Source organism: Cucumis melo, chromosome 10 (assembly GCF_025177605.1).
Source record: "Cucumis melo cultivar AY chromosome 10, USDA_Cmelo_AY_1.0, whole genome shotgun sequence".
Taxonomy (NCBI): Eukaryota; Viridiplantae; Streptophyta; class Magnoliopsida; order Cucurbitales; family Cucurbitaceae; genus Cucumis; species Cucumis melo.
This window is the reverse complement of record NC_066866.1, coordinates 21,047,453-21,063,314: the sequence shown is the minus strand read 5'-3', so window position 1 is coordinate 21,063,314 and position 15,862 is coordinate 21,047,453. Positions and strand designations below refer to the sequence as shown.

Genomic DNA, 15,862 nt, shown 5'->3' with positions numbered 1-15,862 from the left:
AGGGAATTGAATAATTCTCTACGAAAAGATTCATTATCTCGCATTTAGACTACTATGATGGCCTCCTCATCAACAGCGTCCGAGAGTATCCTGATTCATTCCTTCCTTGTTGCTCAGGCCAAAGCACAATACACAACTTTTACGCATTGTCCCGCCTCATTCCACCATACACGCCTTTTATACATGGCTGCTTGTACTCTTTATCTGCACATAACAATTAGCTCATTGATAGGAAGAAGACTAATGGTTTGCACACCATTTAACAATCATTAGAAACACATAAATCATTCTTTGATCATAGCATAAACTTTTGGTTTCAAATACCATTTGGAAACACTCATAAAACAAACATTGTTTTAAATCAGTAGAAACTTAAAAAGAAAAATTTTAAATAAACTATTTTAAGAAAAACACTAAAAAACTTAGAAACTTAGTTGCCTTACACTTCTCTTGCTTCAAATATTCTTCTTCTCGCATACTTCTTCTACAGCAGCTTCAGCACTTGGCTAACTTCTGAAAGAACTTCATCAACAGACTTATGAACCATCTGACTTCAACCCCTATTACTAGTCTTAAAATAGATTAGTCATGCTTAAACTCTTGTTATCACGCTAGCTCCTACGCATAATGGTACACGTGTAAACTTCATGCATAACTTAATCATACTTTATTTAATCTTCTACATATGTCCCATTAAACATTTTTAGGGAAAAAAAAGCCATCATATTTCACCAAAAAGCAACACCAACACAAAACAAGCACCTTTAGAAAAACTCACATGAATTATTTGTTCTCTTTCCCTTCCTAAGTTAACTAAGGAGTAAAACAATATCCAAGCAATTTACCTATAAACACATAAAACAAAAATGGGTGATAGGGGTGGAGATTCAGGAAGTATTTTACCTGAAAAAAGCATCCACATTAGGCTAGATATTTCCTTATCAAAAACTTAGACCTGCAACCATAACAAAACATGCCAAGAATAAGCCAGAATGGAAATGATTTAATACCTCTAAAATTTCCCCAAGTTGTTTTTCTCTAATGTCAGGCAACTTTTTTATCGAGGAGAGGTGTAAAATGTACATCAGAAGTAGGTACTCATGAAAGAGACTTATTCATGCAAAAAAATAGAATAACTACAATACCCAAGCTGAATGGGGTTGGAATTGGGTGACCTAAATTAAATATATGTCCAAAGCACATGATGCAACATGAATTTTCTTTCTAATTTTCTTTCAATATTTCACTAGCCAAAAGCAACTAAATGATTCATGTAGCTAAGTTTCATTACTCTACTAATTAATTTTAGGATCTATAACCACTTAGGAAAAGATCACACATCAAACAATTTCCTCCATTACTGACCTATTAGTCCTTAACGTACAGACATACTCCTTGTTGGCTCATTCTCAAGCAATATGTGCCAAGCATTAAAACAAATGCATCTTAAAACTAAATCAAGTCTCAAGATCTCATTAAATCTCATCAAATCAACTTTCAACTTGGAAAGAAAATAAATAAATAAAAGCTAAATCTATGAAGATGCTGAAAAATTATAGTTTAGTACATACACATCAATTAGTACAAACAACTTCAGGATATTTCACCTCAGTACGTAGCTACAGCATCTGTAAGCCGACAACCAACAAATACTTGCCCAAATGCACCGTTACCTAGTTTTCTCTCTATTTTATACATTGATGTCCCTCCTACTTGAACCTTGAAACGTATAGAAATTGAGACATGCGCAATGGAATAAGAATCGAATTTTACTCTAATTGCAACTAAACTATATTTAGTAATTAACATGCATTAAGTACCCTAATTGAACTAAATTAGGGTTGAAGAAAAACATACCTTCGAAGATTCCAGTTCCTCATAATCTCCTTACGAACTTGAACCAGGGACCACCACTAGTGTCGACCCGTTGAGTGAAAGGAATTGAGAAAGAGATGGAAATTGGAAGGTTGTGATTTAGGGTTGAGATATTTGAAGAGAGAAAAAATTAAGGAATAATTTCATAAGTCAAAATTATCAAAATAACAAAAAGTTTTTTTCTAAAAAGAAAAATGAACCTATTTATAACCTAATTACATGAAAAAATTCATGTAATTAGTTCATAATATCTCAACACCTAACATTCCACTAACTATTAATGAAACTTAGTGGGTTAGGTGTACATCTTATGTAGTCACTTATCTCACTAAGTATTAGTGAGATTATCCAACAAAATATTGGATATTTCAACTAACTTAATCCAAGGACAATATGGTCATTTGACCATTTAAATCAAAGTCAAATTTTGACTTTTTCAAGTCAAAAGTCAGCATTTTGACTTTTTACCATTTTGTCCGTCTTGACTAACTTCGACCTCCCAAACATGAATCTACATTCTTTTTTTCTTTTTTATTCAAATCACATTTGAATATAAAGTTAGTCAAAGTTTGACTTTTCAAACTCAAATGTCAACATTTTGACTTTTTACAACCTTCACCATTTCCATCAATTTCAATCTTCCGATATGAATCCATATTCATATTTTTAATATTTAAATCACACTTAAACATAAAGCTCTATCTCAAACTAATAACTGATGTCAATATCACATATATTCATCGGTTTCTCTTTCTTTACCTAATTCAAACAATTTGAATTATTTCATCATATGGTTCTAAGTTAATTCCATATGAGCTAGCAGAGGAATCTAATGGACCTATAGATTATGGGCTCCAACCATTCAAGATTATCTAGTTAAACCCTTTTAGACCGAGCTAATCAATATTCATCAACTAATCGCTCATTCCACTAAAGTCCTATAGTTTGTACTCCTCTCACTATAGATATATTTCTATTTATCTGATATAACCATGATTAGAAAGTTAATCATTCATAGGTTGTTCGCAATCTCAGCTGGGTCAAAATACCGTTTTACCCCCGAGACTACATCTTGTTCCTTAAGTTCCATTGATCCACTATTGAACAACTGTTTTAAGGTCCAACCTATAAATTGATAATCCCTCTCGAGCCAATGAAAAGGTAAGGTCCCTTGTTTAAGACTTGAATTCAGTTCTTAAGAGAACAATCAATCTACTAACCTTAAAGTGGGTAGGAGTGAATTCTGTCTTGCACCCTATGACCCTAGTCATATATCCGATCTTACCCCTAAAATGGGTGGCTTGTTGGGCTAGCACTGTTAAGCTTCCCTCACCTATGCACATCTAAGGATACAGAAGTTCATAGTTAGCTCAGAAGTAATATTAAGTTACTATGGTCATAAAAAATCAAAATAGTTAGTTTTATACATTCAACAGTGTTATAACTTTAAAGTGACTATTTCTTGGTTCCAGCCTTATGTAAACTCTTTACATAGGATGCCCCCACTTTCATGTCTCTACATGAGCGATTCAGGATCACGTTATTTAAATTAACTACATAGTAGGTCACATCCATAGTGTTCCTAGAATAAGTCATCCAACCTTATTCATTCATACACTGTAGACCGTTTGAGCTATATACTCGAACTTGATTTATGTCTTATTGAAATTTATGTCCTAAAATTCGTAGTTTGTAGTTTAAAATTGTATTCTATTTAATAAAATGGTTATTGAGGACTTATTAGTGAAAATAGAATACTATAATCTTGAATCTAATAAATAAAGTCCTGAAGCTATCTAGTGGCGAGTTCAATATGTCACAATAAAAGATAAATAGTGACATAACATATGTTACAAAAAGTAAGCTTTTAGTAACATGGAAACGTCACTAAAAGTAACTTCTACGACGTGTAATTGTTGCATCGCTAAAACGTTTAGCGACGTCGATTTAGCGACAGTACTGACGACGAATGGCTTCGCATCGCTGATACTTTTACCGACATATTTATGTATTTTAGTGACATTTTTAGTGTACCACCAAAAATGAAATTTCTTGTAGTGCGTAGACTTGAACTTTACGTAGAGACATAAACATGAATTGAGGCTACTGATGAAGAAGAAGTTGAGTTTAATGCCAAGGGCTAGGCGATTGGAGTAGCAATGCGAGGAAAGTATCTATGTTTAAGAGTCTGGCGATGGGGTTGATGTTCTATTGAAGTGACTTGACAACTCTCTTGGAAAGAGTAAAAGTCTGATGTTTCTCAGACAGAGAGTAAGGTGACTTAAAGAAGTTTAGCTTTCCAAAGAGATAAAGTTGGCATCTCAAGGAGAGTGTCTATTCGTAATTGACGTTTGGCTTACGTGTCAAGTCTGGGTTTTCTGTAGAACGCAGCGAAATGAAAAGATGACACGTGTAAAGTAGGAAAACAACCCTTTGATGTGAAAGGAAATTATAAATAGAACCAAAGATCGGATGAAAAATGAAAAGACATTTGCTAAACGTTCTACTAAGTTATTAAGAGTAGATTTTGAAAGCCAGTTGAAGGAAACCACGAGGAAAGAAGAGGAAGTCAGAAGCTAGAGGGAGGAAGAGTTGAGGCTAAGTGTTGTTGTGAGTGACCCTTATAAAATGAATGTTTATTGTAAATGATTTCATATCCTTCTAAATAAATGCATATTGTTTATCACTTAAGTGTTGTAAATTATGATCTTGATAAACCGGCAAGTATGTTATGAAGGTTGTATGAATAGCATTCCTCTTTGATATTTGTGTTATGTGTTGAAAGTGATATGTTGAGCTAACGACTCTCTTGCGATGTTGGTGTTGTGACGAGTAATGATGACTGATCTATCATAAGACGCTGGTGGAGATCCCAAGTTTAACGTAAGATGCTAGTGAGTGTGAATTCCAGGTCGAGACGGGTAAATGTTGGTGAAAGTGAATTCCAAGTCTAAGCGAGTATGAGTTGTGTTCTTGAAATGCTAGATGCTGGAGGAAGTGAATCCCAAATCTGAGCAAGAAATGATATATGAAAGAAACTAGTGAAATTGCATCCCAAGTTAGAGATGAGATTGAATATTACAAGATCCTGGTGGAATCCCAAGTAAATCGCGAGACGCTGATGAGTTTGAATCCCAGGCCCAAGTGATGGGAGAATCTTAGGTCCAGGTGATGAGTAGTGATTGCTCTGATGGCTTGAACTGCATGGAATCGTTGTAATTGTCGTGGTTGTGTTTTATGCGATAAAATGCTCGTGCTTATGGAGCTTAGCGTTGTTGTTGTTGATGTTGTTGTTGTTATTGCTGCTGCTGCTGCTGTTGTTGTTGTTATTATTGTTGTTATTGAATCTGTGTATTCTAAAAATGTTTTCCTAAACCCATCACTTACTAATTCCTCGTCTTACGTTTTAAGTTTTCCTTCTCCATGTTTTCAGGCATTGAGGCCAAGTAAGAAATGGGGATCAGGCATAGAAGCCAAGTAAAGGAGGAAAATGAGGGTTGTTATACAAACTTGAGCGACATCCAAGTCGTGTCATCCTAAAGCATTTAAGGAGTCAATGGGTAATAACTTCACTCCTTAATGTCAGGCGACTACGCTAGGAAAAGGAAACTCTAAAGGTTGTCCTTGAAATGGTTGTTGGGCGACCAAGGAGAAGGATAAAAGTGAGGTCTTCACACCTCTAAGTACCCCGCCATAAGGAGCTGCATTAGACGATGGAGGAAGAAAAGTAGATCAGAACTCAGTTTTAATTTTTATGCATAGTGAGAAAAAGAATGTAACTGTTAAGTTGAACTTTGTGTAAAGTGTCAAGTTAATAAAAAAAGAAGTCATGTTTTATCTACTGCTTATTATTTATACTGACCGCTTAGTAATGAATTTCCTTGTTGTGACAAGAGTGCTAAGTGATGAAGTAAGTCTAAAGGTTGCAGATTTTTCCACTACATTGTGTTCAGTCTCTAAAGTTCAAGCGAAGGGCTTGCAATTAAACAAGTTGCATTAAGTTATTCTACTTACTAGGCGTTCATTGCGTCATCTCATAGTGAGATATGTCTAGGCAGCACGTCCCCTATCTGGCCGCAAGAAGTGGAATTTAGGGCAGGGCATGACACAATGCATTAGAGAATGCAGGCAACAAAGCATATGAAGACTCTGGAGGCCAATGCACTGATTTTAATGCAAGCTCACGGGTTCTCCAAGTTTTATAATAATTGACATTAACCCCATGTTTTTTTAAGATATCTTTGTAGCTAAAAATTGAACCTTCCTTTATGTAGAAGGCTATAGCACACCGAACCCAAATCTACTAAGTCAACAAAATTAAATGTGCAATTGGATGTTTTTGATGAGGAACCCAAAATAGGAAATTTGGATGAACAAGATGGGACATGGTCGACAACAACAGAAACATGATCATAAGATGAATCGGAAATAAAAATCAAAATAAAAGTTATAAGTTAAAATCATAGTTTTAAATTTATTTGACTATTAACACATAACTATAGATTACTAACATAACCAATCTCAATAGTTATTGTTGTAATTAACATACAATTAATTGTCAAATAATAAAAATTTATTTGACTATATTAACACACAGTGATAATTTGATAGATTTATCGGTATCAGATTTTTTATTTGACTAGTCATTGTATTGTTGTAGTATATTTTAAGGAGAACTTTTTTTTTCAAACTTTGTGAGATTTTTTGGAATTTTATGTTTTAACAAAGGTTAAAAATATATTGATTGATATATCAAAGTTTTAATTTTACAGAAATTTTGACTTTGATGGACATTTTTGGAAAATTATAAAGCAACAAAATAAAAAAAAAAACAATTTTAGTTTTTTAAAATAAGTAAACATTTCTATTATTTATATTACATTTATATTAGTATGTAATTTTCATGTTTATTTTTGTGATTCGTAGATTTTTCTACGATGTAATGAAAATACAGATTCAACTCTTCTATTGATATCAAACCAATAGAAATGTGAAAATTCCGATAGAAATATTCACATATAGATGGAAATTTAAAACTATCGTTTTAACTTAGATTCTTGGTTTTTATTTCTTAGGATTAAGAAATTTGGTATAAAAATAACAGATCAAATGTTATGAACGCGTGCAACTAAACTTACATTGTACCTACGCCCATCAATATATCCACTCCAAATAGTTTTTATTGAGTTGGATTTTTTAAAAACAAATTTGCCCCATTAATAGTGTCACCATGTACCCAAGATGACATGGGATGACAACCGACATCCTTAAAAAGATTAGTTTTAAAACAAAATAAAAAGAAAAATGAGTTGTCATGGATCTTTTTTACAATGTGATTGGACATCGAATTAAAGTAAACAATTTTAAATAAAAATCATAAAAAATGCTCTGTAAAATCTAGAGTTGAGTTCGAGAGTCATTTGTGTATGAGGAAGGCGTTAGCACCCCACAACATTTGTTTAGAAAATGGTGGTCAAATTTTAAATCTTAAATAATTGAAAATATTATTCTAAATAATGTCTTATTTTATCTTCATTACTCCAATATTTGAAACAATGACCTCATAAAATAAGTAGAGAGCATTCAATCAATTAGACTATAGTGAAGAAAATTTTCTCACCTCAAGAAAGTAAGAAATTAGTACAATTTCTCAAAATCCGTCATAGGAATAGTCTTCTAATAAAGATATTTTTCTAAATCATTAATTAAAATTATTTTTTTTATCAAATCTTACGCTCCCAAAAGATGTAATCTTTCGCCTCAAGAATTCTAATAAATCGAACTCCCAAGTTTTCTACATTCCGTCGTAGAATTTTGTTTAGGGAAAACAGTATAAGTTATTAGAAAATATTGATTATGAAACCTTATGAAACCATAGATTAAATTTTAGATGTTTGAAAACACATTAAAAAATTATAACTTTAAAAGAAAAGCTTTCTACGTGATTTTAAAAAGGAGTTTGGTGAAAATTTCTAAAACTTAGAAAAATTTAAATTAGAAGGATTTTAAATTATTGAAAATTTTAATTACAAAGATTTACAAATTTTAAATAGAAATAAAAATGAGACTCGATAGAAAAATTAAATAAGTACAAACAAGAATAAATAAGGATCATAATAAATTAAGCAAACATAAAATATAATATTGAAATTTTAAGAAAAACATATTGGAGACGGATCTTGGACTTCCAAAGAATTAATTTTCTTACCTCAAAAATTCTTAAAAATTAGATTCCCGAATTTTATAGATTACGTTGTCGTATGTATTCTTTAAAGAAAATTAATTGAAAATATTAAGAAAAACATTTAATTAACAACTTTATTTGCAAGAATATATTAAATGGACCATAAAGCAAACACAAACATTTAAGTATATGTACAAGGATAAAAATGTAAAATAAACGATAATCTATAAGTAAAATAAAATAGAAAACAAAATTACCCGAGAAAGAAAGAAGAAAGTAAGAACAAATAATGAGTAAATAAATAAACAAGATATAAAACAATAAACATAAACAAATAAATTTATTAGAGAGAGAGGAAAATGCAGAAATAAGATAATAAAGAAATAATTATAAGGGAAGAAAAATGGAGAAATAAAAACAAGAAGAATAAACAAATATGAAAAAATATAATATTAAATAGCATATAAAAAATAAGAAAATACTAAAAAAACAATAATCAATGCTATGAGAAGAATAAAATAAATAAAAATGTTAATTATAAAAAAACAAAGATAAAAATGTAAATAATAAAATTTTAGAATAAATTCACAAAGAAAGGACGTAATAATAAAAAAAGATAAACAACAAGATGGGAAGCATATATATAAATAAATATATATATAAAAAAAATAAACGCACAAGATAATAAAGAAATAATTATAAGAGGAAGAAAAGTAGAAAAATTAAGAACAAGAAAACTAAGCAAATAATTAATCATTTAGGTCTTTTTTATGGAAGCTCGAAGAAAAATAAATAAAATAATGAGAACAATGAAAAAAAAGAAAAGAAAAGAAACTGGAAAAAAAATAAATAAAACAATAATAATAAATAAAAGAAAAGAAAAGAAAAGAAAAGAAAAGAAAAGAAAGAAAGGGTTGAAATCCCAACCCACTACTAAATAAAAGCCTTATTAAAGCAAAGACCAATCTAATAATTAAATTTAAATAAAGTCAGAGAATATTAATATTAGATTTCTACAAAATAGTTTATTAAAATGAAGGGGTGAAAAAGAAGGAAAATATAAGATTTCATGAACAAACGCCTTATTGTTAATAACCACACGGGATAGAGATTATTCATATCATATTATATATTTAAGAAACATAATAATCGAACTTCTTCAGTTTTATATAATTAAGGATAACCTTCACATGGATTAAGCACGCATAATAACAAATACCAAAGATGACAGCTCAATTTGGATACAATACAAAGTCTTGTTTTATTTATGGTGCGCTTCAATGTCCTTTGTGAGTTTATTCATGAGATCAAGATATTTGTATGGATAAGGAGAGTCATCCTTAAGTTTCTCATATTCCAAAGTTAAAATTGCCAAACAATGCTCCGAATCCTTGGGCACAACTTGATATGTTCCCTTAAAGGTTTTGTAATGCTCGAACACATCTCCTTCCAATCCAATCAAAGTTACTGCCAACTTTTCATCATCGAATTCCACTTGCTCCTTAAACACTTCAGGCTTGCCATCTTTATAATTAATCATATACATAAAAAGAAACTAGAGGATTAGAAAAGATTGTTTGGACATAATCAAACAAATTAAAATAATATATAAGTGATCCACACAAACATGGTCGAAATCACAACCGTTATCGTTTATAGACTTACCAACCGTGTAATTCCATATTTTGATGGAGCCATGACCATGGTTATCCCATTCACCTTCGTGAACTTCAACTTTGTTGATTATATCAGAAATATTGGGAATATGACAAACTTTATCTTTGAAGACATTGTAGTATTTATCTGCTGAGACATTTAGTTCTAATTCACTCACAAGCTTTCCAGCAAGAGACATGGTTTCAAAATCTCTATTATTACAAATTGCTTTTGCATAAAACACACTTATACACAACAATTCTCAATGCCTTCCTCCTTTTATACCACACCTCAGGGATGAATTCTTTTATTATTGTTAGTTGTTTGTTGTTCTAGTAGGGACAAACATTTATTAACTTAGAGATTCACCAGAAATTTGTAGATGGAGATATAAATTATTGATACCCCATAGTTTGAGAGAGAGATGGAGTGAGACGAGAATTAAATAGTAAACAAAAATAATTTTGCAATATTTTGTTTTATTTAAAAAGAAACATAATAGCAAAATGTCTAAGTCAATTAATGATAGAAGTTTGGAATTTGTTTGATTTAAATTTGTATGCAATTCCAACGCATTTTTTAAATTTAAGAAATTTAGTCTGTAAACTTTTTGGTATATGCTTTTAGCATGTTAATTATAAAATTCATTTTGATAAAAAATTAATTATGATGGACCACATTTAAAATTGATTTAAATGATAGGGAATAAAATTAAACATTAAAAAAAAGTACATAAACCAAAATTTAACCATTCTAAAATGGACCGAAACTTTGTTTATGAAAGTATTTACAACTTACTGAAGACGATAGGTCTTCCTATTTATCGAAGATGATAGGTCTCCTTCCTATTCTTGAAAGTAAAATGATAAAATTATAATGAAAAAATATGAACAATTTATTATAAATAAGTAATATAATGGTATAGATGCTCATGTCATGTATATTATTAATTGTAAACACTTATATGTCCAAATAAAGTTACTACCTTCGTTCACGTGTCAAGTAACCATGCATTCTTTGTAGCCAAATAATGCCACGTTATACTCACCAAATTGCCTATAAAAAGTGACCATTAGTGAATTTGTAAAATGAGACTTATATGGGAGGATTTTTCCAAATAAATGGGAGATATTTTTTTTTTTTTTTTTTTAGAATTTCTAAATATTTAATTTTTAAAATTTATTTCTTTATTTATTATTTTATTTATATATCTATTTGAATATTATATTTTTTTTAGTTTATGTGATCGGGATGTGTCTCGTTTTTATCGCACAGTTTAGTTTATTACATAGCAATTAAAAGGATCCAAATTTCTTATCTAAAAAAGGAAGAGAAAAAAAAATTCATGAAATATGATATTGATAATGTGGGGGTTGATATGAATGTGGTTGGTCATCTACTTCATGTCCCACCAACCAATCTTTTTTTTTTTTTTCTTTTTCTTTTTCTTTTTTTCTTTTTTTTATGTACACGTGAAATCTGTTGTTACACCTCAAATCTCACTATATCAATCAACTAGGAGCCTATTTGGGGGTTCAATAAAAAATTTGCCCAAATTCAATTTTTAATGAAATAAAAAATAAGTAATTAATCTAATCAAATTATTATGACAAAAACGGATCCAGATTCAACAATTTATGTCTTCAATTATAATTCAGAACATATGTAAATGTTTTAGGACAATTGCACAACATTTTATTTATGACTACCAATTGCACAACATTTGAGGGCAAGAACAACTGTCCTTTCTTGTCTGTGAAGACTCCTCTAGTTAAGATGATCAGAATGCGGCTAACGTCCATGGGTATGCAATGCATTATGCAATAGATAACCATGACTCTATCTAGTGAGACCCATTTATTGTAAGTTGTGGATAGTAACTTTTTCTTTACAAAGTACAACCAAACATTAGCTCCAAGAGTTAAGAATTTGGCAAGTAGCCTCTTGTATCCTTAAGGAGTTATATCCCATTCAATACCAGGCTCTACCACCACTGTCAACACATCCTTAATCTTTGTCGTAGTAGGGTATTTTATCATGCAGGTCGTAAAGCCCATTAATTTCTCTTGTATTGAAGTCAATGCCTCCCCCCTCTAACAATACATAATCTTCCCGTTTATGAAGGCTTTCGGTATAAAAATCATAGACTATGTCGATATCCTAAGAAATTTATGCCCTTGCAAAACTTGTGCCATCCTAACACATCAACTAAGGTAGTGATAAATGTGGAGAGTGGTGTATCATCTAGGAGAATCTTATTTCATGCAGCAACTTAAGGGCTTCACACTCCTCTTTTTCATCCACAAAAGCAGTTGGAGTTGTCCCATTTCCATACCCCTTCTTCTTGTTCTTTTTCGTCCCAGGCTTCTTTTTGGTTTTATGCTCTTCTTTCTCTTCATTTTTCTTTTTGAACATTTGCTTCTTCCTCAGTGCCTTTTTCTTTTCATCATCTTCGTCCATCTTCTTTTTCTCTTTTTCCTTCCCATTTATCTTCTTCTTCTCCTTCTCATTAGGGTTTTAATTATTCAACTGTTCCTTTTTCTTCTTTTTCTTTTTATACTCTTCTTTCTCTTTTTGTCTTTCAATAATGTACCGCTCAACTGCTATCTTTCAATGCTCTTATTTTCTTTTCTTCTCTTTCCAACTCTCTTCATTTAGCTCATAGTCCAAGACACTCGCAACAACCAGTAGCCATTTTATCTTTTTTCTTCTTTTTGGCTTCTTGTGACTCAACGAGGACAGGCAACACATCGTCTTTACCCTTTTTAAGCCTTTTTTTCACCCTTTCAGTTTTCTTGGTGATTTGCTAAGCTATCTGCTCCACGAGTGATTCGGGAAAGACTACCTCTTCCTCAATGTGATCAACATCCACGAATTTAGGTTGACCTCAATGTTCTCGTCGCTCTCTTCTACTTCTTCAATTACTCTCTTTTTTAGTGGTCACACTACTGAAGTTTCCTCCTTATTATTATGTTTTTCTTGTTTCTTCTTCTCAAAAGCTTCGAGCATTCGTTTCAACGCTTTATCTCTGACTTTCACGGTGAAGCTCCTACCACATTGCTACTCAGTTGATTTACTTCTTGTTTTTCTCAATACCATCTTACTTCCCTATACCTCTTAAAGTAGAGCCAAATATTTAAGTCTCACTAGGGCATGCAACAAGGGTTTCATCACATCCGACTCAAGGTTGTTGGCATGCACAATGGTAGATGGTTGAGGGACTTGGACGCCTTATTTCTCTTTGTCGAGAGGTGACAAGGTTCTTGACAACACTGATTTGGTTAACGAGTTGTTTGCTTGACAACCAAAGGGTTTTGGATGTTTCGTTGGGAATTGACCAGAGGGTTCATAACAGAAGAGGTTGGGTGTCATGCCGCACCTCAATTCACTCTACATGGTGGAATGGAGACATGATCACCTAGACATTCTACACGATATTATTCGTGAAGTAACGCATTGAACGTCTAGTAAGCAGAATAAATAAATAAATAAATAAAAGAATCACAAAGAAATTTAACATGTGACTTGGACTTTGTTAAATTTCAAAATATTCATTGATATTTCAACTATAAGTACTTTTAGTAATGTTTACAACATTCGATACAAACCATTAAACATAACTGAAAACAATACTTTGGACTCTCCTCACCTAGCTACTACATGTTATGAGAGCAGATAGTGGTCACTACCAAAATGACGGGAACAAGGCTGTAAGTTCAACACTAGATGTCCTTTGCTACCTAGGGGACGGGGGATAAAACAAAGTATTTGAAAGGTTAAACTAAGACGTCTAGTGAGTGGGATCTTTTATCAAAACCTCTAACAAAACAAGTTTGCATTAACATCACATGGACATTTTGCCAAATTAAGCAATATGAATATCATATGAGTCCATCATTATACCTTTGAGGTTTAAACACTCATTCCATGGCGTTAAGCATTTTTCAACATTTAAATTTTCTCAATAATTCACAAGTCTCAAGGGAGGATCACCTCTTTTATCATTTATCATTTATCACAATTCATGTGGAAAATCGTGTCTTTTAATTCTTTCGACATAAATTCTATCGCATTGTATGCCTCTCACAGAACCATTTTGCATGCTCAATTACGTCTATTTACCTCTTTCCTTGGCTCAAGCATTTACCACACTCTTTTGCCGAGTTGCAGCTATGTGGAGTAATATCAACACATTTAGCAAGTTCTATCAATTCCACTACGCGTAACGCGTCTTCCAATGCTAGATCACACAGCAAGCATCCTATACCAGATCACACAAGTATGAGGCGTTTTATTTAAGATTACACAACAAGAATAGGGCATTAGTACATACTTTGGTTGTATACATTCTGAAAGTTGGATAAAATGCTTCCTAGTAGTTGTTCTAGACATGATTGTGTTGGAACTTATGTCCTAAAATTTGTAGTTTGTGGTTTAAAATCATATTCTATCCAATAAAATTTTTATCAAGGAATTATTAGTGAAATTGAATACCATAATCTTGAATTCAATAAACTAAGATTCCAAAGTAATCTTGTGTAGACTTGAACTTTATGTATAGACATAAACATGGATCAAGTTTGAGTCTATAGCCTAAACGGTTTATAGTATATCAATAAGGTTTATGGGGACACTATGGATGCAGTTCGCTTTGTAGTTAGTAGGAATGATGTGAAATTGAATCGTTTATGAGGAGAGGTGCAAATGGGAGCATTCTATGTAAAGAGTTTACATAAGACTAGAACCATAAAATAGTCACTTTTACGTTATAAACCATTTACTGTTAATAGTGTTGGCCCAATAAGCCTCCAATTTCAGGGTAAGATCGGGTGGATAGCTAGGACGATATAGGGTGCAAGATGGAATTCAGAATCAATAGATAGATTGTTCCCTTATGCACCTATTACAGGTCTTGAACAAGGGGCCTCGCCCTCTCATTGGTCCTAGAGGGATCCAGTTTATAGGTCGAATCTTAAATCAATTATTCATTAAAGGCACAGTGAAACTTATGAAACAAGATGTAATCTCGATGGTGAAATGATATTCTGACCTAGTTGAGATTATGAACAACCAGTAAAGGATTGATTTACTAATTATAGTTATATCAAATGGACTCAAATATAAATATAGTGAGAGAAGAGTAACTATGAGACTTTAGTGGGATGACTCGTTAGTAAACATATGTTGATTAGCTCAATCTAAAACCATTAAGTCAGTTGATCTCAGATGTTTGAGCTCATGATCTATAAGTCCATTAGGTTTCCCTATTAGTTTAAATGGAATAAACTTAGAACAGTATGTTGGATTAGTTCAAATTAGAAAAAGGAGAGAAAAACAAGTATATATGATATAGTTATCCGTTATCATTTAAGAAATAGAGTTCTATGTTTAAATATGATTTAAATATCAAAAATATGAATATGGATTCATATTCGAAAACTCGAAAATGTTGGTAATGATCAAAGTTGTAAAAAGTCAAAGGGTTAATTTTGACTTTGAAATATGATTTAAATTTTAAAAAAATGAATGTGGATTCATGCTTGAGAGGTCAAAATTAGTCAAGACACCAACAAACAAAATGGTAAAAAGTCAAAAAGTTGGCTTTTGGATTAGAAAGTTGACTTTTGGGTTGAAATGTCAAAGTTTAACTTTGACAAAAGTGGAAAAGACCATTTTACTTTTTTGTTTACAGTTAGTGGAAAAATCCAACATTTTGTTGGATAATCCTATTAACCCTTAATGGGCCAAGTGGAGGTTAATGGTGATAACATCAAGTCCACTAAGAGAAAGTGTTTTGTGAGGTGTCGGGCTACAGGAAAATTTAATGCTTTTTTGCATGTAAAAAAAATTTATAAAATGTTCTTTTAAATTTCATTTTAAATAACTTTTGATATGTTTTTTTCTTTTGTTAAGCTGAATTTTTAAAGCATTATTCACTAAAAGAAAAAAACTCTCTCACCTAAAAGCTTGATCATTTTCCTTCTAATTTCCATTATTCTTATCTTCTTCCTATTCCATCACTTTTCATGTCCTACAACTCGATTCTGAATCTAGAGAATAGCGGGTCAACGCTACTACAAAAAATCAGTGATCTTCCAAGGCAGCCAAAGACGTCGGCAGAAACGACGTCGAGAATAACAGGTTCTC

At 31.7% G+C, this 15,862-nt stretch overlaps 1 protein-coding gene across 1 annotated transcript; it reads right to left on the bottom strand.

The window, feature by feature from the left end:
• Nucleotides 1-9,141: 9,141 nt before the first annotated feature.
• Nucleotides 9,142-9,981, bottom strand: LOC103491905 (MLP-like protein 328). The gene is made up of 2 exons (XM_008452025.3): nucleotides 9,725-9,981; nucleotides 9,142-9,583 (listed from the first exon to the last, which is right to left on the bottom strand). Exons 1-2 carry the CDS (start codon nucleotides 9,912-9,914, stop codon nucleotides 9,321-9,323), a joined length of 453 nt encoding a protein of 150 aa, XP_008450247.2. The 5' UTR covers nucleotides 9,915-9,981; the 3' UTR covers nucleotides 9,142-9,320.
• Between the last annotated feature and the right edge of the window lie 5,881 nt (nucleotides 9,982-15,862).

Coding starts and splice junctions, on each gene's coding strand:
- LOC103491905 (XM_008452025.3), bottom strand. CDS start 9,914: ATGTCTCTTGCTGGAAAGCTTGTGAGTGAATTAGAACTAAATGTCTCA. Junction 9,584..9,724: donor AATATGGAATTACACGGTTG/GTAAGTCTATAA, acceptor TTAATTATAAAG/ATGGCAAGCCTGAAGTGTTT.